Genomic DNA, 23,655 nt, shown 5'->3' with positions numbered 1-23,655 from the left:
GATTAGGGTAACAGCTGCGCATATCCTGCTCGGTCTCCCAGGTCACCTCCTCGACCAGCTGAACCCGCCACTGAACCTTCACTGATGCAATGTTCTTTGACCTCAGCTTTCAAACCTGCCTGTCCAATATCGCCACTGGCTCCTCAACATAAGATAGATCCTTGTCCAACTGGACTGAACTGAAATCCAGCACGTGCGACGGATCACCGTGATACTTACGGAGCATCGAAACATGAAATACCGGATGAACTCCTGCCAACCTGGGAGGTAAGGGAAGCTCATAAGCAACCTCCCCAACACATCTCAATATCTCAAAAGGACCAATAAACCTCGGACTCAATTTCCTCTTCTTCCCAAATCTCATAACGCCCTTCATAGGCGAAACCCGAAGCATGACCTGCTGTCCAACCATATAGGAAACATCACAAACCTTCCGGTCCGCATAACTCTTCTGTCTGGACTGGGCTGTACGGAGTCTATCCTGAATCACCTAAACCTTCTCTAAGGCCTCCTAAACCAAGTCTGTGCCCAATAATCTAGCCTCACCTGGCTCAACCAACCCACCGGGGACCAACACCCCCTACCATACAAAGCCTCATACAGTGCCATCTGAATGTTGGCTTGATAACTGTTGTTGTATGAAAATTCCGCCAATGGCAAGAACTGATCCTAAGAACCTCCAAACTCCATAACACACGCACGGAACATATCCTCAAGAATCTGAATAGTGCGCTCGGACTGTCCGTCCGTCTAGGGTGAAATGTTGTGCTCAACTCCATCCGAGTACCCAACTCATGATGTACGGCCCTCTAGAACCGTGATGTGAGTACCTCTATTTGAAATGATAGAAACCAGAATACCATGCAGACAAACAATATCCCGGATATAAATCTCCGCCAACCGCTCCGAAGAATATGCAGTACACGTAGGAATGACATACGTGGACTTGGTCAGCTGATCCACAATCACCCAAATGGCATCGAACTTCCTCAAAGTCCGTGGGAGTCCAACTACGAAGTCCATGGTGATCATCTCCCACTTCCACTCTGGAATCTCTATCTGCTGAAGCAAACCATCCATGCTCTCGTGCTCATACTTCACCTGCTGACAATTGAGGTATCGAGCTACGAACCCAACTATATCTTTCTTCATCTGCCTCCACCAATAGTGTTGTCTCAAATCTTGGTACATCTTCGCGGCACCTAGATAGATGGAATACCGCGAACTATGGGCCTCCTATAAAATCAACTCCCGAAGGCCATCAACATTAGGTACACATACCCGACCCTGCATCCTCAATACCTGTCATCACCAATAGTCACATCTCTGGCATCACTGTGCAGAACCTTGTCCTTGAGGACGAGCAAATGAGGGTCATCATACTGACGCTCCCTGATACGATCAAAAAGGAAAACTAATAAATCACACAAGCTAGAACCCGATTGGGCTCCGAAAGATCCAATCTCACAAATTGGCTAGCTAAGGCCTGAACATCCATCGCCATGGGCCTCTCTGCTGCTGGTAAATTAGCCAAACTCTCTGCCCGGCGACTCAAAGCATCGGCCACCACATTGGCCTTGCTCGGGTGATACAAGATAGTGATATCATAGTCATTCAACATCTCTAACCACCTCCTCTAGCGCAAATTAAGATCCTTCTGCTTGAACAGATGCTACAAACTCTGGTGATTAGTATAGATCTCACAAGGAACACCGTACAAATAATGACGCTAGATATTCAAGGCGTGAACAATAGCAGCTAACTCGAGATCATGGACAGGATAATTCTTCTCATGTACCTTCGATTATCTAGACGCGTAGGCAATCACCCTACCGTCCTGCATCAATACCGCTCAAAGGCCAATCCTCGAGGCATCACAATAGACAGTATAAGACCCCGAACTTGTAGGCAATATCAATAGTGAGGCTGTAGTCAAAGCCGTCTTGAGCTTATGGAAGCTCGCCTTACACTCTTCCATCCACTGGAACGGAGCACCCTTCGGGGTCAGCCTGGCCATAGGTGCTGCAATAGATGAAAACCCCTCAATAAATCGACGATAATAACCCGCCAAGCCAAGAAAACTGCGGATATCTGTAGCTGAGGATGGTTTGGGCTAACTCTATCCACCTTTATCCCCTCACTCGACACCACGTGACCCAAGAATGCCACGGAATCCAACCAAAACTCACATTTCGAGAACTTTGCATATAACTCATTTCTCCCAAGGTCTGAAGCACTGTCCTCAGGTGTTGCTCATGATCTTCCCGACTCCGGGAGTATACTAGAAGGTCATCAATAAAAACAATGACGAACGAGTCAAGATATGGCTGAAACACACTGTGCATCAAATGCATGAAGGCTGCTGGGGCATTGGTCAGCCTAAATGATATAACAAGGAACTAGTAATGACTATACCGAGTCTTGAAAGCAATCTTCGAGATATTCGGCTCCCGAATCTTCAACTGATGGTAACTTGAACGCAAGTCAATCTTAGAAAACACTCATGCACCCTATAGTTGGTCAAACAAATCACCAATACGAGGCAAAGGATACCGGTTCTTCGCTTTAACTTTGTTCAACTGGCAATAATCAATGCACATACGCATAGAACCATCCTTTTTCTTCACAAACAAGATAGGAGCACCCCAAGGTGATACACTGGGCCGAATAAAACCCTTATCAAGCAATTCCTATAACTGATCTTTCAACTCCTTCAACTCAGGAGGAGCCATACGGTACGGAGGAATAGAAATGGACTGAGTGCCCGGAAACAGATCAATGCCAAAATTAATATCTCTATCGAGCGGCATGCCCGGAAGATCAGCTGGAAATACATCACAGAAATCCTGTACTATTGGGACTGAATCAATGATAGGGGTATCAATACTGACATCTCTCACATAAGCTAGATACGCGTCACACCCCTTCTCAACAATTCATTGATCCTTAAGGAAAGAAATAACTCTACTGGGAGTGTGATCTAAAGTACCCCTCCACTCTACTCGCAGTACATCTGGCATAGCCAGCGTCACGGTATTGGCATGACAATCAAGAATAGCATAATGGGGCGACAATTAGTCCATGACCAAGATAACATCAAAATCCACCATGCTGAGCAATAATAAATCAGCTCTGGTCTCAAAACCACTAAGAGAAATCAAACACGACTGATAAACGCGGTCCACAATAAGAGAATCTCCCACATGAGTAGAAACATAAACAGGGGAACTCAAAAAATACAGAGATACACCCAAATGCAGGGCAAATAAGAAGACACATAGGAATAAGTGGAGCCTGGATCGAATAAAACCGATGCATCTCTATGACAAACTAGCACAATACTTGTGATGACAGAATCGGAGGCGACAGACTCGGTATGGGCAGGAAGGGCATAATATCTGGCCTGGCCTCCCCCTCTAGGGCGACCTCTACCTCCCCGTCCTCCGCCTCTAGCTGGCTAAGCAGGTGGTGTAGCAATTGGTGCTGTGATCATAGCCTGGGAACTCTGTGGGGCACGCTGTGAATGAAAAGTATGTGGAGGTGCACCATTCCTAAGTCTGGGGCAATCCATCACCATATGGCGTGTGTTACCATACTCAAAACAAGCTCTGGGAAGATGTGGCAGTTGTGACTGGCTCGGGCCAAGTCTGCTGGACTGACCATTGAAAGCACCCCGCGCAGGAGGCACACTAGATACTGGAGGTGCATAATAAGGTTCCTGAGGTCTAGAAGGAGCTGGAATACCACTGGCTGCTAGAAGAGCTGAATGAACGGGGCGACTCATATAACCCCTACCATGACGAACTGCAACTAGGGCACGGGCACCAGAATAATGGCCCGACTCTTGAGACCTCTTGGCCTCCCTCTCCTCTCTGTCCCGAGCATGCATACCCTCTACTCTCCTAGCAATTCTCACCACCTGCTGATAGGAAATATCCATCTCCAACTCCCGAGCCATGATAGACCTGATGCTGGGAATGAGCCCCTCAATAAACCGGTGAACTCTCTCACGAATTGTAGAAACCAAGGCTGGTGCATGCCTAGCCAAGTCAGTGAAACGGACAGCATACTCTGAAACAGTCATAGTGCCCTGGCGCAAATGCTCAAACTCTGGGCGCCATGCGTCCCCGAGGTTTTGAGGGACAAACTCTTTCAAGAACATATCTGAAAACTGAGTCCAAGTAAGGGAAGCTGCCTCAGCTGGACTATCCAACTCAAAAGTACGCCACCATAGGCTGCTCCTCGAAGCTGGAAGGCAGTGAAGAAACCTCACTCGATCCTGATATACTCATAGTGCGGAGGATACGGTAGAACTCCTCCAGAAATCCCTTAGCATTATCTGATGCTAGACCACTAAATACAGGAGGCTTGTACTTCTTGAACCTCTTAAGCCTCCGTTGCTCATCCTCAGAACCCGCTGCCCTCTCCTCGGGCTGAACTGGGGCTACAGGCGGTACCGGTATAACCTCTGGGATCTGATCAACCTGGACCCGCTGCTCAGGAGTGCGGGTGGCGGGAGTCTGTGCTCCTCACCGGCCTGGGATGTGGTTGCAGCGAGGGGAATCAACCCTGCCTGAGCTAGAGTAGTGTACATGCTCATGAACTGTGCAAGAGTCTTCTGAAGAGCTGGAGTAGTAGTAGCAGTAGACGTATCAGGTGCCTGGACTCCGGCGGGAACTGCTGGTGGCTCCTCGGTGGCAGCTTGCGCGGGTGCTCTGGCTGCACCACGTGCGCGTCCTCGGCCTCTACCCTAGCCCCGACCTCTAACGGCTCTAGTAGGGGGCGCGGGTGCCTGGTCATCTCCGGTAGCATGTGTCCTCACCATTTGTGAGAGAGTAGAAGACAGAAGTTTAGAATTGTGATATCAAAATTTCGCACGACAAGGAAATCAAATGAAGTGGAATTTTCCTAGCAGTTACATAGCCTCTCGTAGATAAGTACAGACGTCTCCATACCGATCCGCAAGACTCTAATAAACCGGCTTGTGGTTCATGACTCCTATAAACCTAGAGCTCTGATACCAACTTGTCACGACCCAACTTCTCCCTCCGCGAACTGTCATGCCAGCACCTAGTCTCTACGACTAGGTAAGCCTAACAATTTGCGGAAAACAGAAACAAAAATACGAGAACTAGCAATTTACGAGTAATAAAATAGAAAAGTTTAAGATGTCGCTCGGCATATACAATAACAGCACTATCGATCAATATTAACACTCCCAAAACTCGGAATCTCATAAAATCACAAGCTATGGATACTACATAGTGTTCTAACTCCAGAATGTCTAGTCAAACGAAATACAGAAGGTTATAGCTAAAAGAGAGAATAGAGAGGGACTCCTCGGTCTGCGAACGCGGCAGATATACCTCGAAGTCTCTGAAGATCGCCTCGCCTCACCTAGTATGGCTGAGCCGATGAACCTGGATCTGCACATGAAAAGCATATGCAGGAAAGGGCATGAGTACACCACAACGGTACCCAGTAAGTGTCAAGCCTAACCTCGGTCGAGTAGTGGCGAGGAAGGTCAGTGACCTACTGGTTATAGATGAAAAACAAGGTAAAGCAGTGTAGAATACGACGATATAATTAAAATGCTAACAGTCTATTACGAATAAAATCACAGAAAGAATCTAACTCACTACACAGAAATAGCAACAGGGGGGTCTCCTAGGATATCGTCCCGTAGTCCAAAACGTAAATGTCTAGAGGATCTCCCGAGATATCGTCCCGTAGTCCGAATCATAAATGTGCAAGGGAAACTCCCGAAATATCAATCCGTAGTCCCAAAGTAAATATCCAGTACGAGAAATCTACTGGGTGTTGTCCCGTAGTCCTAATTATAAATGTGCAGGGGGATCTACCGAAATACCGATCCATAGTCCCAAAGTAAACAAGCAGGGGAATCTCTCGGGATATCATCCCGTAGTCCCAAAGTAAACACACAACCATCACAGAAGAATATACAGTTCTATTCAAGAATTAAACAGGTATTTCTACTCTAACATGCTGCACAGAGTACAAGTAGGCAATTAAAGCAGGTAAGACAATTAAGTCACGTAAGCATGCTTTTCCTAATCTAAACAAGAGGCTTCAAGTACAAGTATTTTCTAAATTACAAGAAAATATAGGTATTAGCTTAATGAAAACGAGATTTTCAACAATTAGCACGTGTACACACTCGTCACCTCATGTACACGACACTCATATAACAACAATACCAAGTCCTAAGGGGAGTTCCCTCACACAAGGTTAGGCAAGCCACTTACCTCGAACCAGCTCAATCAACTCGAATCACGTTCTTGCCACGAGTACCCGACTCCAAATGGCCCAAATCTATTCAAAGTAATTGCATAATGTAAATATAACTTCAAGTAACTAATTTAGCTAATTAATTCGAAGCTAACACGCGAAATTAAGAAAATTGTCCAAAAAGTCCTCCGGGCCCACGTCTCGGAATCGGAAAAATTCACAAAACTAGAATCCTTACACACTCACGAGTTCATACATACAAAATACATCAAAATCCGACCACAAGCGACCCCTCAAATCCCTAAATCAAGGTCTCCAATTTCAAACCCTAAACCCCCAATCTTTTAACCACTAATTTCCATAAATTCCTTGTCTAATCAGTAAAATAACACCACAGAATCGAGTTTTGGTTCCAAAGATCTTACCTCCACGAAGTTCCCTTAAATTCCCTCTTCAAAATCTCCCAAAAATCTCCCAATCCGACTTAAAAATGGTGAAATAAAGCTGAAAATCGCGAAGAAAGCCTTATATAGGTTCTGGCCTAGGGATTCCGCACCTGCGACCCTTTTACCGCTTCTGCGGTCTAGCCAACCGTATCTGCAGTTTCCACTTAAAGTCATGGGACCGCACCTGCGGTCTCGCAGGTGCATGCAACCTTCCGCACCTACGGCTTCTGGTCTTCTAGCTCCTGGCCGCATTTGTGGCTGCTCTTCTGCTTCTGCGATCTCGCACCTGTAGTCCCCAATCCGCAGGTGTGGTTATGACAGGAACTCTGCAGCTTCAGCTGCAAATTCTAACTTCCAACTCCCCGATAAACATCCGAAATCATCCCGAGGCCCCGGGACCTCAACCAAAAGTACGAACAAGTCATATACCACTATTCAAACATATATTAATCTTCGAAACGCTTAAAACAACATGAATCATCAAAACACCCTCGGATTCAAGCCTAAGGATTCCAATATTTCCTATTTCCGCTTTCGATCAAAAAGTCTATCAAACCTCGCCCGAATGACCTGAAATTTTGTACACGTCCCAAATGACACCACGGACCTACTCAACTTTCCGGAATTCCATTCCGACCCCTATACCAAAATCTCACTATCGAACCGGAAACTTTCAAAATTCAACCTTCGACATTTCAAGCCTAAATAAGCTACGGACCTCCAAAACACAATCCGAACACGCCCATAAGCCCGAAATCACCCAACGGAGCTAACGGAATCGACGGAATTCCATTCTGAGGCCGTCTGCACACTGCTCTGATCGCGGTCAAATTCTAAAGCTTAAGCTCTCATTTAGGGACTAAGTGTCCCGAAACACTCCAAAAATCCAAACTAATCTCCCGGCAAATTCACAATAGCAGAAATAAACTCAGGGAAAGCAATTAATAGGGGATCAGGGCGTTAATTCTTAAAACGATCAACCGGGTCGTTACAATGATGTTGACGTCCAACAAGCCAAACTCCTAAAACGCCAAATGCAGTAGAGCACAAAGTGGAGAAAAAACTTCCTGTTGGGCGCCTGGCGCTAACAAAAATGGAAGTTCGGGAACCTTTCTATTGCAACTCGGAGAAGGCTATTTCATTACTACACGTCCCTAACAAGTATGAAAGAGTTTCTAAACTTATTTTGAGGGATTGAACATTATTTGGAGGCTAGAACGCCGTATGGAGCACTTTGGGAGGAAAAAAACATAGAGTTCTTCATTAATTCATCTTTTCTTTGTAATTTATTCATGCAAAACACTTAGTGTGATTGTTACTATAAGTATGAGTGGCTAGGCACTCTATTTTCTAGGGTTGTGGTTCAAATATTTTGTGGTCTTTTTAATATCCTGAATGAAACTAAAAACTGCCACAAATTATGTATCAATATACGGGTTATCATGTAATGAAAGCGCTCCACCCTGTAATAGGCCTTGTGCAATCAGAATCCAGATTGTGAAAACATCAAGGTGGAAAACAGAACAAAAAAAGAAGTAACTGCATTTACACCCTCGTATCAATTTATTTGTACATCAGTTTCTGCTTCCATAATCTATTTCTTAGCAAAACCAAAAATTTCCATTTTCATACCAAATGAAATTTCTAACCTTGTCTTTGCAGTTCTTGAATACAAATATGAATATCATAAACAATGATTAACTTTACGGAAACGCTGTATTTCCAAATTACATAATACGTATCTCACATTATACTAACATCCCTTTCACTTCTATACAAATTTGCTCCCTGCACCACACCTGAAAACTTTGATCCAACTTGACACAAAATAAGATTTTTATGAAGGCAAAAAATTAGTTAAACCTTGTGCTATTCCTCCTTCCCCACCATTTCTTTTTCATTTTATCGCTGGCTCCTTCATCACTCCCGAGTTTATTCAGAATCACCTTTGTTTCTCTCAATCTTGATCCGTAATCTTTTTTCCAAGCTTCAAACATCTGCTTCAATCTCCTTAGCTCACGATCTGGATTTAAGTTAGCCTCAACTTGACCTGATTTTACTTCCACCAAGAACTTTGCATCGTCACCAAATACTTGACTCCTCTGCTCAAACTCCTCAGCTAACCGGCTTATGACACTAAGACCTGCGCTCATTGGCCTTGCTCCATTGCTCTCTCGGGCCCTATGGTTGCTTCCCGTCTCCCAACTAGACTCTTTCTCATCTGTTGGATTGACGGACGCATCAGAGTTCCTCCTCGAATCATCAAGGGTTAAGCTCCTTTTTGCAATGGAAAGACTTGACTGCAGCGATCTCATTTGTTTCTGCCATATTTCTTCCATGGATTTCATTTTCAACTCATACTCTGACCAACGATTCTCATACTGCTGCAGTCTCTGGTGAAGTATGTCATTCTCCTCTTCTTTTTCTCGTAGAGCAGCTTCAGCTCTAAGGACTCGACGTTGTAACTCTGCCAGGAAAGAAGATTTCACAAGCACCTCTTCCGACTCATTACCCTATAGGAAGTTAATCAGGATAAGAAACCAATAGAAGAAAACGGGCAGCACGAGAACCGATTGCTGACTAAGATGAATGATACGCTTTTGTCAACGAATCCAAAGTTAACTAACGAACTTGAATAAGCAGTGAGTGAAATATAGTGCAAAACAAAGAGATGTCACAAAACGTTGTCATCCCAAATTTATAGCCACCCATGATTACCTTTCTGCCTCCAAATTGTAAGAGTCCAATGTCTCCTGAGCATCTTCTAACTAACCAGCCACGAATCACTGGAGAAGAAACTCAATGAGGTGAAAGAAAACTACAATATTAAGTTTAAAAACCTAGATAAAACCATGTCAAATCTATTGGATGAGCAAGTGAAAATATTGTTAAAACCATCTAGTAAATTTATCTCATTGACAAATAAGAGAAAGGAGTCAAACACTACAAAGCCCTGAAACTACAGCTATTTGTGCAAATCTATCTTACAGCCAATATCTGTCGAGGATTTGAGCGCGACGGGGGCACCACTAACCTTAATTATGCAAATAATTAACAATAAAATTTTGTGTGCAGTTCTTTAAGAAATTAATAAGTATGACAACTTATCCGCAATATATAAACAACCAGAAATTTTTAAAGAAAGAAAAAGCACTAAGCAAAGAGTGAAAGATTACTTTGCAAAATAGGTGCTACAGGAAGCAATGTTGATAGAAGCGGTGTCACCCAACACTACTTCGTTAATTTTTCTTATTTTATATCAGTGTTAGCGAAAGCGCTCACTTCCTCGCTTTAAGCGGGAAGCGATGCGACCCGCCACCCCCATGTGAAGCGACTCAGGTATAACAAAGCGACCGCTTCCCACTAAAATGCGAGAAGCGACCAACCGTAGCGATGCAAAGAAAGCGACCACTTCTTTATTTTAAACAAAAGCCAGGTCCTATTTTATTAAAAACGAGTTTCAGTGCATTTAGGGTTTTCAGCAGAGCATTTTCAACAGCGACTAGAGGCGAGTAGGGTTCTTCTTTCACTGTTTCAACGTCCAAATAGCAGTGAAATGCTGACGAATTTTTTTTTTAGCCTTCGGTTCTTTCTCAGAATTGATGCCAATCCTTGGGTTCTTCTGCCCAGTTTTTAACAGAGAATTATTGCCCTTCCTTTAATTTTTATATACTTTATTCTTAGTTCTTATTGCCTTTCTTAGTCCCTAGTTGATGAAGACGAACAAGTTGAAGAAGATGACGAGCAATATAATGATAGTGGAATACAAGAATTTGACAATCTTGTGGAAGAATAGGATGCTCATTCTGCGCTTTAATTGATGCTGCTATTTAGTTTTTACATTGAATTATTGAACATTTGCTTACAATTACATGTGTTGTCTATTTATTTTAAATTTTTTTTTTTAAATTCCGCTTCACTTCAAAAAAGCGAGCGTTTCGCTTCTCGCTTTAAGCGAAATAGGGGTTGTCGCTTTTTCTCGCTTCACGCTCTTCACAACACTTTTATATATATATATAAGTAATATGCAAATATAAACATTGTTGTCAGTGCTTTGATATAAAACGTTTTGACAAAACTGGTTTTCAAAATGTAAAAGAAAACGAAAGAAGAAAAAAATGCTAATTTTGCTGGAACTAGGTCTCGAACATAAGACCGAATGGTGAGGAAAGCTGGGAAGGTGCTGAAACTAGCAGCTCAACCACTCCTGTCGTCCAGCTTTTGTTTTCCAGGGGGGCCAAGTAAATTATTTAAGGGGTCCTATCTGGATATACAGTACACAAAAGATCTATATATACATGGTTTTTGCCGAACCTAACGGATTCCGGTGCCCCCACACACTCCACTGTAGGTCCGCCTCCGCGTTTATCCAATCATGCAAAATACAATCATGTCTAAAATATTGAACTGGAGCTTTAGCAATTACCAGATTGTATCACAATTGATGCATCATGAATATTTCTGTAAGTTTTCCTCTTGGTCCTGCATTTTATCTGCGTTTGTATACACACAGCTGCTCTGTGTCTCTGTAGCAAGATTGCATATTCTTTTCTAGCTTTCTCACCACGTACAACTGAACAGAGAAAGCATGCAGGAATTGAGTTGAGTCATAAACCCTGTGAAACCAGATAAAACAGAGAAGGAAAAGTTCAAAGTTCAATGAAAACCCACATGACTGAAGTGTAGCAATTCCTCTGCCCAATTGTTTGAGATGTCGGCGAGCTTGGTGACCTCTAAAACAACTTTGAACACGTAAAATGCCATGGAGAGTGCGATTTCTGGTATCTTCAAGAACCCCAACCTGAAAAGAGGTAATAAGAGAACAATGCATTTGGAGTTAATATATGGAACAAATGAAAGTATGCTCTTTAGTTTGGGGAAATAATTATCTTAACATTATCTCAACCCATTTCTGTTGGCATGGTCTATAGTGGACATCTCAATAGAAGATGTGGATGATTGGAAAGCAAATTTTAGCATTGCAAAAGTTTATAGTGGAAGGGGGAGCAAAGGAACAAAATTCCAAAAGCTTGCTTTACGCAATTGTGCAGTTGCTAAGATATTTAATAGTAATCCAATTATCAAAGTTACATAGTTTAGATGATTCGTTTCAGTCATCTTTCTCGGGAATCTAATTTAGAAAGTAAAGTCAGAAACTTGACAGAAACGCCAGTACTCAATTACTAGCATGATAACTCAAGTACTTAACAGAAACGCCAATGGAAGTTAGCACAAGTTTGCATATTTTAAATTTATATTTACATTCATAAAGATCTAGCAAATGCTGTAACAAAAGAAGCAGCACATGGGTAGGTGTGTAAGTTGAGGATGATTAGAACACTAGATGCATTCGGCCTTAAGCTAGTTCTATTCCATGCTTTAGTTACCTTTGGAAGAAAGAAAGAACAGGCAATGGATTCCAGTGATCTACAATGCACTATCTACATATAATTCGTTAATCGTTCTAAATATTTATCTTCTCTTCTTTCCCTACAGCTTTAATTAGGGATTGTACAACTCACAAGTGAAGAATTCCTACAACTCCATGCAAAATAAAAATTGAACGAAAAAGAAATGAGGTAATGGACTTTGAAATTTGGGGGAATCTAGAAGAGAGAGGAAGGTAGTTCAACAGGGTATACGAGGCTTAATTGTACAATAATTATACTCAGAGGTAATGATACGTGCTGGCAGTAGCGTTAAATCTAGATTCACAGCTCATAGATCAACATAAAATTTGACTGTATTGACAAATAAAAGCCCAGCAGAAGTGCACACGCAGGAGGAAAAAGAGGGAAGAAAAAATGGGAGCAGAAGGACAAATTTGGTGGTCATAATAGTCTTTCTCACCTGCCCAGTTCGGAAGAACAACTTTGTGAAGCCAACTTGGTACAAATCAGGCAGAATATTGAACTGATGTAATATTGCAACTGAGACACTGAGTGGATCTTGCGATGCAACATGGTCGAATAAAAGGAATCCATATCTGATGCAGAATTCCATTGAAGTAAGAACTCGAGCATACTGACAAATGAACATTAAAAAAAAAGCATTAGTGATAATACTCCATCTTACCTTCTAGCAAACTTCTGATGGGACATTCTGGTAGGAAACCCAGATCTTGATATTCGAACTACTTCTAAGACACCACAACATCGTAACTGCTGCAATACAAGTCCTTGCTCATACTTTCCAGGAGACTGAAAATTGTTGGGCTTGATACAACGTACGAAATGTGGAGTTGTGGTCTCTAATCGTTGCATTAGTTGGAATAATTGTCCCTGATAGCAAAAGGAGAATCAAGTATCACACACATAAACTGAATCCCGCTACATCATGAACACCCTTACACAAGGGAGCAAAGACAGAGAAAGAATGAATAAACTCCTCCATGAACCCCCCCCCCCCCCCAAATTCTAAGTCAATTGCTACAGTCAAACAATAATTATTTTTTGTGATTTTTTTTATAACGAGGAATAATTTTGTGATATTAAAAATTTAAACCACCAGTCCTCCAATAAGTTTATCCAGATTATATGATGCTGAATATTACTCTTTAAGTGTCAATAAATCAACCAAAAAAATTTTGTTAATCTAAATACTAACCGTAATGTATAAAGCATGCTTAGAAAAGCCTTAACTATATTTTGACTGTGATTTTACTTGTAGACCATATATAGGAAGGAATCTAGAGGGTTATACAGCAACAATACACTGCGTTTATGATTCTTGTACACTCGCTTTTTTCTTTGTTTCTTCTTCCACTTTCTGCTTCTTAGCTAATCATATATGGCCTAAAAGCAAAAGTCTATGCAGAGTCATAAGCAGGAAAAGCTGCATTTGAAAACTTAAAGAAAGGGTTCTTTTTCTTTCTGAAGATCGATGTATAAGATTCCTCTACCAACACATTTAACTCCATTTTAGAAAAATCCATTGAGTCTGCATCTATCCTTTTCTTTTGTTTGAACCTTTATTAGTTTTCAGAAACAGGATTTGGCTCAGGATTGCCTATTTTTGTTAATTCCAGGGTTTCTCTGAATTTGAAAGTGATCACTTAGTACATTTCCATACCAAAGCTTAATCCAATTAAGTCTGTAGCATCTACCAATTTCTCCATATCCCCCTTTCTTTTTGTTTTGACAGTAGCATTTGGACCATATCAGCATGTTATTGGATTTCAAATAACCTGACTTTCAGAAGAAATGGAAACGGAAGTTTTATCTTTTCTTTTAGATAGAAAAAAGAAGTTTCTATATGTAAAAATACCTTGAATTTGGTGGAAACGCTTAATTTTTGGGAGTCTGCTCCACCAGATTTGTACAATGGGCCAACAACAGGCTTTTCAGATTGAGCAAGCATATATGATGCAAACGTTTGAGGAAGGTGGTACTTGCAAGAAGATAGAAGCTGAATTGAATTGGAGTGCAGTAAATCACGATTCTTCTCAAGAAATCCAGTTGTATCGTAAGTAACCTGGTAACAAAGGAATTATTACATTTCCCTGATAGAAAATACGGAAACAGCATAAACAAGCCATTCACATCACTACATTAGATAGCGGGTGAAATGGGACAAAACAAGTAGGTCATAAACAAGCATACCTCCCCTGCATAATGGCATACTGTAAAAGCCTTCCCTCGTTCACCTCTGAAACAAAGATTAGAATTTAGATGCTGCTTGAGTTTGTTGGCAAATGACATGTCTGTGCCATTAGGAAAGGTCGACTCCTCGTCTAACAGAGATAACAAACCCAGTGGTTTCTGCATAAAAGAGAAAAGAGAAGTTTCAGTATGCTAAACCAGATATATACTTCAAGAAACACCAGACATGGAAGACCTCCATTGTGGCGATTTGGTTCCTCTATCAGCATAATTCACTTACTACATATTTCAGGCTAACGTAATACCAGAACAAGACTTAGGGAAAAACATGCTTTTAACGAATATGACCACATCTGGTTTATGAGAGCCATGAATACATAAACTCCTAAAATTAACTAAAGAAAAAGTGAAAGAAAACAATATATATGGCTAGGACTGAGTTAGATTTATTTAAGAGACTAAACATACAAACCTTCTCAAACAGATTTAGACAATCTTGGTTGTCGTCAAAATCAACTTTTGTCCAATCAATGCCATCTTGAATATACTCCTGGAAAGACAGTTAGCTGTTAATGAAGAGTTAAATACGGTAATATATAAATAAAACAAACTAAAGCTCCAGAAAGTATCCTTTAAGTTGCCTAATTGGCAAATGCAGTGGTCATGCATGTTAAGAGTAAAAACTGCTGCCACCTAATTCTGTGGTAGATTATCAAACAGTATTTATAGCGTGTTTGGCCAAGCTTCTAAAATCAGCTTATTTTGAAAAGTATTTTTCTCAAAAGTACTTTTTTGGTGATAAGCAATTTTTGTTTGGCTAATTAATTTGAAAAGCACTTTTGAGCAGTAATTAATGTTTGGCCAAGCTTTTAAAAACTGCTTCGGTATTTTTCTCAAAAGTGCTTCTCAGAAAAGTGCTTTTGGAGAGAAGCTACTTTTTTCTGCTTCTCAAAAACTGCTGCTACTTCTCCTTAAAAGCACTTTTTTTCCTTATAAAAGCTTGGCCAAACACCTCAATTTTTGGAAAAAAGCACCAAAAAAGCACTTTTGGCCCAAAAAAAAAAAAAAACTTGGCCAACAGGCTACTAGTTTAACACCATAAGCTTTGAGACTTCTTAAGCAGCTAATGGATCGGCAAAACAGTATTTTGTTATAAATGTTTAAGCAACATGCTAAATAAGCCTTTAGTACGTAGAGGCAAATGTACAAAATCAACCCCAGACAGCCAGAATCAAATCAAAACCAACCCCCTTGAAGTCAGCATGTTGGTGTGACAATTACAATTACAATAATTATAACTACTATTTGAGAAATGCTGTGAAATTAAAATGTTTGGAGCAAACTTACTGTATAATCGTTTAGTACATTAAAATAGTACTAAGACAAATAAATGTAACCAACAACGATAATAAAATTGACCGTACCCTTTTTCAAGCAATAATGACATTTTTCTGTCACAAAATTACATTCCAAACCAAACAGGAGAAAGTATAAGTCACACAGCCATTCTCCCTACAAACTTTCTGTAAACCATTAAAAGGGCCTGCTTCTGCTAACCTAGTCAATTGTGATTATACCAAGAGAAGACTCACAAGAAAATATCCACCAAATTAATAATTGAAGTTGAAGGGTCATGCTGAGATTCAAAAGGGAGGTTGAGATCAATTCTCTCATTCATAACAGCATCACTGTTCTCACTAGTAACTGGTGAACAGCTTTAATTATTCTGTGTAAGAACTTCTTGTGGGATAAATATAATGTAGAAAACGAGAGAAGAAAACATTTTTGTATCTGTACAAAAACAAAGGTGGATATCATATGATGCAAAAGAGAAAGTGAATTCGGATAAAGGGTGATCAGGAAGATAGGAGATTGCTCACCTCAGGAAGAGAAATCAAGTTTAGAAATGGAATAATATAATAGCCAAAACAAAGAAGAGCAACATGAGACTGATATCAAGATAGCAACTTCTAAGACCCAGAAAACATTGAGATTCGAGGGACCAAAGAATTCTCGCCAACTTAAACATGCTTCTTTGCATTATACTTTCAATATTTTCAAACTAACAACAAACCCAGTGTAATCTCACAAGTGGAGTCTGGGGAAGGTAATGTGTACTGAAACCTTTAGACTCCAGGGTCTGCCTCTAAACCTCTAACCTCGTGTTAACACCGCCTTACGTCTCGTCAATCATTACAATGTCATCTGCAAATAACATGCACCATGGCACCTCCCCTTGAATGTGACACGTCACTGCAACTATTGCCAAGGCAAAAAAAAAAAAAGGGCTGAGAGCTAATCCCGCATGCAAGTCCATCGCAACTAGAAAGTGTTCTGAGTCTCCTACCACTGTTATCACATGGGTCTTAGCTCCATTATACAAAGCCCTTAATCGCCCTAATATATGTAATAGATACTCCTCTAGCCTCCAAACATCTCCACAGGACCTCCCTCGGGACTTTACCGTAAGTCTTTTTCAAGTCAATGAACACCATATGTAAGTCCCTCTTCCTCTCCCTGTACTGCTCCACCGATCTCCTAACAAGGTGAATGGCTTTAGTAGACGAACGCCCTGGCATGAATTCCGAACTGGTTCTCAGAAATAGGCACTCCTCTTAACCCTCAACTCCACCACCCTCTCCCAGACTTTTATACTCCCTCTGTTCCAGTTTATGTGAACCTATTTCCTCTTTGGTCCGTTCCAAAAAGAATGAACCCTTTCTAAATTTGATAACAATTTAGCTTAAACTTACAATTCTACCCTTAATGAGAAGCTTTTATAACCACACAAATACTCTGGGCCCCTTTTTGACTTGTTTAGAACCACAATTTCCAAAAGTCTTTATTTTTTCTTAAACTTCGTGCCCAGTCAAACAGGTTCACATAAATTGAAACGGAAGGAATAGTATGACTTAGCAGCTTGATACCTCTATAGTTGTTGTAATTTTTTATATCACCCTTGTTCTTGTACAAAGGGATTATCGTACTCCACCTCCATTCTTCGGGCATCTTCTTCTTCCTAAAAATGACATTAAACAGCCCAGTGAGCCACTCCAAGCCTGCCCTGCCCGCGTTCTTCCAATCATCTGGCCTAATCGCTCTTCCCCTGCTCAACTTACGCATAAACCCCCTTGATCTTCTTAATTTGTATACGCCTACAATACCCAAAGTCTTGACGACTCTCGCATCATTCTAAATCACCCAGCACATTGTTCTTGTCCCCTCTTCGTTCAAGAGTTATGGAAGTATGCCATCTTCGTCGAATATGTACCTCTTCCATCAAAACTCTGTCCTCTTCCATTAAATTCTGTCTTCATTGTCTTTGATGCATTTCACTTGGTCCAGTTCATGGGCCTTCTTTTTCTCTCACCTTGGCTAGCATGTACAACTTCTTGTCCTCCGCCTTTGCCCCCAAGTTCTTCGTACGAACTATCAAATGCTGCAGTCTTAGCCACTATAACCGCTAACTTCGCCTCCTTCTTAACCTTCTTATACCACCCCCTACTCGTCCTCTTTTCCTCCTTGTCTACGGAATGTTTTCAAAATAAACAAAATGAATTTGTTTTACCTACTCTTATTTTAAAGAGGTGTGTTAAAAAATTTATTTATTACAAAGGTCTGAATACTAAGTGTAAGTAAAAAGGATGAAATAAGTTCTTGTGTAAGATATCATCCAACATTAGACAAATATCATGTCTTGTATCTAACACCTATAATAGGTGAGACTTGTATTCATCAACTCATAAAGTGTTTGATATATTTCTTCCCTAATCTTATTTTCTCACACCCTTCTTCAGATAATTAAGATTCACAATCTCTAATTATGCAAAATAACGGTAGAACTAAAGCTTCCTCCTGCAAAGTGATACAAAGATAAAAGATGGAAGACGGAAGAAATCAAAAGCACCTTCACACTGTTCACCTACTCAAGATACCTAGGCGAGTAAAGTCTACTATACTTGTATTCAAAATCAAAAAAAGAAAACATGAAGGAAAAGATTCCAACTCCATAGCCAATATCAATAAAGATTGTGCTATTTAAAATTGAAAATAAACTTCTTTCCCGTCATTTTGTAAAACTCAATTAGATTAACTTTGCCCAAGTGAATTACCATCTTTCGTTATGTCCACTAACAGAAAGCTGCTACTGAAACGCCTCTTAATGGACGGAATAGCAGACAGATATTTTAATAATTAGGAGCAGCACCATTGTGGAAGAGAAAAAGGATTTCTTGGTATGACTTCTGAGAGGCTGATTGGTGCTCAGTCAGGCTTATATTCGTACCTTAACTTCTATTCAATCTGTCACGTTGCTGACGTAATTCCTCTTGGGACATTTATTAAAAAAGATGTTGAAAATGTGCATCATTTTAATTAAAAAAGAAATCTGTTGTCACCACCTGCTTAGAAAGTGGAACTAGAAAGCAGTATGTTTATTCTAAAGTATTTAGATGTTTGATAAATAGTTAAAAATGCTTACCATACATGGCACTGGATTCTAAATTGGTACTACATGGTCTCAGGCTATAAAAATAAGTATAGTTTATGAAACTATTTTATGTAATAACTCACCATATGAAGTCTCACATGTCAAAATAGGCATATATTAGGAACAGAAATTTACTAATACACTATGTTCAGAGCAATGGAAATATCTCTAGCATATGATAATGGCAAACATTAGGAAATCCACCTTATCCAACCAAAGCTAACAGAACCCCATCCCTACTCCACTTTCCCCGCCTTTCTCCCAACAACAACCTTAAATGGCATCCATAGTTATAAGTCTTAGGTACAAACCTAACAACAACAAAGAATTCAAGAAATCTGCAATCTCTAGTAATTTTGACATTAAGTCAAAGATATAGCTACAGCGGAACCTTCTCTTTTTCCCACTAATTAGGCCGAGAGTTCGGGGATGCTACATGTTCTCCGTTGTTCTTACACATCTTTTACCCTGAAGCAAAAGCCTTTGTATTCTATCCATGGTTGCACATATTCAATCAGTATCATTGAGCAGAAGGAAGAAAACAAACAAAGACATGACCTAAGTGAAGATACTATATTTAACAGGTATCAAGATCTAGAAAGCCTGAAAGTCAGATGCAAATATATTCAACCAATGCATCAGTTTCTAATAGGATTAAGCAAAGGGATCATCACCTCTTGTTCCAACTTGAACAAGTGACGGTTAAAGTGTTGTTGCAACCTCTCATTGGCATAATTAATGCAGAACTGCTCAAAGCTATTCCTCTGGGAAGGAAATCAAGGTCAACATAATTAGAAAATAAAAGTAACATGAATGAATAAAGCATTATAAACCACAATACCTCGAATGATTCAAAACCATAGATATCAAGAATGCTGATAGATCTTCCAGTTCGACGTTTGCCGACTGCAAGTGACTTATTTATTTGTTCAACGAGCCAGTCAAATAGACAAGAATAGATTGATTTTGCCAATGCATCTCTTGTGTCAGTAGCCTAACAAATAGAGAGAACGATCAGTTATTCTTCAAGGACTTCTTAAATGGTCCATTGATCAAACGTAACTAACAAGCTTTCGGTATTGCCATATACTGAATCATTACCTGAGAAAGTGTTAGCTTTTGGACAATATCATCATTTCTTACTCTCATTTTTCGACTTGATAAAGCTAGCTTTAGCTCTTCCACACCACACCCGATTAAAGTTGAAACGGTTGTTAGGCCTACAAAATTAGACATCAAATAATAACATCAAAGAGCCAACAACAAAGCATGAAAACAATGTAGTTTCTTGGGAAACTAGTCAGTTTTAACTGTAGAAAATAAGAAGATTCTCCTAACATACTTTAGTTTGATATACAATATAAATCAACGTCTTAATCTCAAATTAGTTGGAGCTACATGAAACTTCTTTAGCCATTCTACTCTAATTATGCCACTAGCTGTTAGGCCTACCCTACATACAAAGCTTTTAATTAGTCTAGAAAGACTCCTAAATGTCGGACCTAATGTAAGTGTAACAACAACTAAATAAGTCACTGATTGACATTGCTCGTACAAATCCTTTGGTCAAGTTACAGGTCCCACATAGGTATAAAAGAACACATCAAAAATCGGGTAATGTGCAAATCCACTTATTGTGTTCTTGGAGGGACACTTAGTTTCTTTCACATGATATCAGAACCAACTATTTGGTAAGCCATTCTCATACACATGAGTCAGCATTCAAATCCATGTGCCAACCCATGAACCGATTCCACAAGTAGAAGGTTGAGTTATATAGTGTTCAACGCCGGGTGCAAAAAGGCACCCAATGAGGTTTGTAAAGGTAATGGACCATTCCACGAAAAGGCTTAAGGTTTTGGGTCAAATGTACAGATTCTTTATTTTTCTTTCATTGTGCTATGTTCTTAACTAGCTAGATTGATCCCGCCAGATTGTAGATCATTGAGCTCTCCTCTATACTCCATATCCATTTATTATGGTGAATTATCAATTCATCATAATTTGATATTCTTTAAGCTAGTTTTCAACCTACTGCAACCCTCCTCTTTTTACTAACGTGGAACTGGATATTCTCTGCATTGGCTGTCCAGTGTCCAGATAGAATTTGAAAACTAGTGTTTGATGTAAGTTGAGGAAGGCAGTAGTAAATAATGCCTTTTCTTTAGGACTCTGAAGTGGTCAAGTAAAGTCTAAAATTTGGTATAATATCACATGGCTACATTACATCAAAAGAGCATGTTATGTGACATCACTTTATCAAATTATTGAACTTTTCCTATGCGTCCCATAGTTAACTATAAAATTGAATTGAGTCAACCAAAGTTTTATATATCAAAGAGAGGAAAGGAAGGTGTCCAACTGAGAGTAAGAAAGAGCAACAGAAGGAAATCGGTTGCAACCTAGTCCTAACAGAAATCATCAAAAAAAAAAAGGAGAAATAAACTACTGCCTACTAGGAGTTGGAAGGGCCACAAATAGCTGAAGTGATTATCTTTTCACTTTCAATATTACCTTCATCGACAACTGGTTCAGCATGGTTTTCATTGTCCACAGATGTAAAAGAGATATTTCCAAGCCATAGCACTGCAGCTAGCATCGAAAAAACACTCTCTTGATCCTCCTTGCTGATATGAACAACATCGAGTGCTTCCTAAAACAATACACCATATTTAGCTTCACAAGTTTTAAGAAACAAACAAGATCGAAAGTCAAATAGCCTGTTATAGACTAAAGATAAAAGGTGAAATTATTTTTTCGTGGAATAAGGATCAAACTTGACAGCAAGACGAGAAGAATATTACCGTTACAATACGAAATTGTTCAGCATCATCAACCCCAGAAATTGAGTAGCAATTGCTTTGTCTCAGGTAGTTATACTCACTTACATCCTTCAAATTTAATTTCTCTGCAGATGAGGTACAAAGAGAAAAGGAAAAAGACCTAAGTGTCCGACAAATATAGTAATAACTTGTAATTCCAAATCAAAGTACTCATATTTAAGTTATATTAAGCATAGCAACGATCAGCAAAAACTATAAATCAAACACATACTATCATTCAGTCCAACTTCCATTTTTATTGTATTATAGTTGCTTTGCTACATGCAATTCTCGTCCAAAACCTCTCATATATTGATATGAAGCTGCATTAGCATTAGCATGCGCTAAACTTCGATCCTCATTCAAGCACATACAGATTTTGCAGGAAAAGACCGAAAGGAGGACGGGGAAACCGAAATGCAGAGTATCAATCTGACATCATCAGTAGAAAGTAAAAAAATTTAAAGGACTCAATATACTGAAAATAGAGATTGGTGATTAGTTTCTTTGAGCATTAGCTTCAAAAACGTGATTGACTCTTTTGTTTCCTCTTCTTCGCTTCTTCAACACTTCTTGCAATCTTGTGGGATTGAGGAACGTATGGGTAGGGTTTCTTTTCATCTTATATTCTTCTAATGTGAGTTTGAAGAATGCTTTCGCTAATTTTGTGAAAAACTTTAGCAGGGTGATTTTGATTTTCTCTCTTCTTTGTGCTTGAGAGGTGCAAAACCTTGAAAGTCCATCAATTTGGTATCAGAGCACCGGTCCAGGTCTGAATTCTTGAATTGTTATCTTGTTCATCATGTCAGCAGACAACAAAACAACAAGCTCGGGATCCTCTTCATTGATGAACAACTTCAGATTGAAAGATTAAGAACTACAGCCCTTGAACGAAACAACGAAGAAATCAATGCAGACTTTGACTGAATTGGTCGAAAGTTTGCTGATTCCAAATCAGCCACCAAACCCGCCATAATGCCTACAACCTCCACCACCACCAAGATACAACATACCAGCTATAGTATGGTGCATTCCGCTAAGGTGAACTATCTTCCCTTGAGATATTTAGAGATAATCCATACGCAGTTAACGGTTTCTATGACAGTTACTGTAGAACATGAAGTGCCAACAAAAACTAGGGATCAAACAGAGAACAGCGCATCTTATAGGCAAAACATCTAGAGCAGGTGCATTGACAGATCAAACAATGAAATTCTCACCCTCCTACAGATTTATCATTCATACCTTTGAGAGCCCCTGGAGCTCCTGCGCAGAGCTGATAAAATATATGATATGACCTTTCTCCCTCACTGCATTGAACCACTCTGGACTGTTCCATAAAACTTATAATTAAGTTTGCACTACAGAAAAATAAAATAAATTTTGCTGACGATCAAGGCAATTGGAAGGAAAAGTACCTTTTCAAGTAAAACTGTGAAGATCAAGAAACCACATCAGCAGTCAAAGGAAAAGTACAAATATATGTCAGCCACTAGATTTTACTTACATGTCAAAATTTCATTTTAATGAACTCATACAGGATGTTGTTCTTACATGTTTGAATATTAGCCCCTGATATTTTTCCAGTCTCACTAAAGTGAATCTCAATAAGTTTCCCCTGTCAAAAATATAACAATTTCTTAAATGCTAGGAAAAGAAATCTTGAAAAATAATTACTAAGTCAAATCCAGGTCAGTTACAAGAAAATCACTTACAAATCGACTTGAGTTGTCATTTCTTAAAGTTTTAGCATTACCAAAGGCTTCTAAAATCGGATTCGTTTTCAGAATCTCATCCTCTATTCCACTACCACCTCCAAGGGCAGCCAAGTATTGCATGGCTATCTTTGCTGTTTCAGTTTTGCCAGCTCCGCTTTCCCCACTGGGCATGAACAAACCAAGGATTATTATAGTATACAGATTATCTAAGGTGGCTTGATGCAATAAAAAACTACTACCGAAATTCTTAAAAGTCAAGATATAAAACATGCATAACAGGAAATCAAAGAGGATCATCTGTAATAATATCATTTGCAATAATCAGAGAGT

The 23,655-nt window shown here is 39.8% G+C and overlaps 1 protein-coding gene across 1 annotated transcript in view; it reads right to left on the bottom strand.

Moving 5' to 3' along the window:
* Positions 1-8,292: 8,292 nt before the first annotated feature.
* The window catches only part of LOC104231820 (myosin-1-like), a 31,675-nt gene continuing 16,312 nt past the window's right edge, over positions 8,293-23,655 (bottom strand). The window contains exons 6-23 of the mRNA XM_009784882.2: positions 23,323-23,488; positions 23,162-23,225; positions 23,026-23,039; positions 22,853-22,937; positions 21,590-21,693; positions 21,300-21,438; positions 19,887-20,005; positions 19,627-19,779; positions 19,460-19,549; positions 14,769-14,846; positions 14,297-14,455; positions 13,962-14,168; positions 12,771-12,976; positions 12,546-12,681; positions 11,367-11,496; positions 11,122-11,268; positions 9,414-9,481; positions 8,293-9,208 (exon numbers count right to left, since the gene is read on the bottom strand). Of these exons, the coding sequence (XP_009783184.1) occupies positions 8,549-9,208; positions 9,414-9,481; positions 11,122-11,268; positions 11,367-11,496; positions 12,546-12,681; positions 12,771-12,976; positions 13,962-14,168; positions 14,297-14,455; positions 14,769-14,846; positions 19,460-19,549; positions 19,627-19,779; positions 19,887-20,005; positions 21,300-21,438; positions 21,590-21,693; positions 22,853-22,937; positions 23,026-23,039; positions 23,162-23,225; positions 23,323-23,488 (2,725 nt within the window). The 3' untranslated portion in view covers positions 8,293-8,548. The remainder of the gene's footprint in view (positions 9,209-9,413; positions 9,482-11,121; positions 11,269-11,366; positions 11,497-12,545; positions 12,682-12,770; positions 12,977-13,961; positions 14,169-14,296; positions 14,456-14,768; positions 14,847-19,459; positions 19,550-19,626; positions 19,780-19,886; positions 20,006-21,299; positions 21,439-21,589; positions 21,694-22,852; positions 22,938-23,025; positions 23,040-23,161; positions 23,226-23,322; positions 23,489-23,655) is intronic.

Source organism: Nicotiana sylvestris, chromosome 4, assembly GCF_000393655.2.
Source record: "Nicotiana sylvestris chromosome 4, ASM39365v2, whole genome shotgun sequence".
Classification (NCBI taxonomy): domain Eukaryota; kingdom Viridiplantae; phylum Streptophyta; class Magnoliopsida; order Solanales; family Solanaceae; genus Nicotiana; species Nicotiana sylvestris.
Note: the sequence above shows the minus strand (reverse complement) of the source record. Positions and strands in the feature narration are given on the sequence as shown.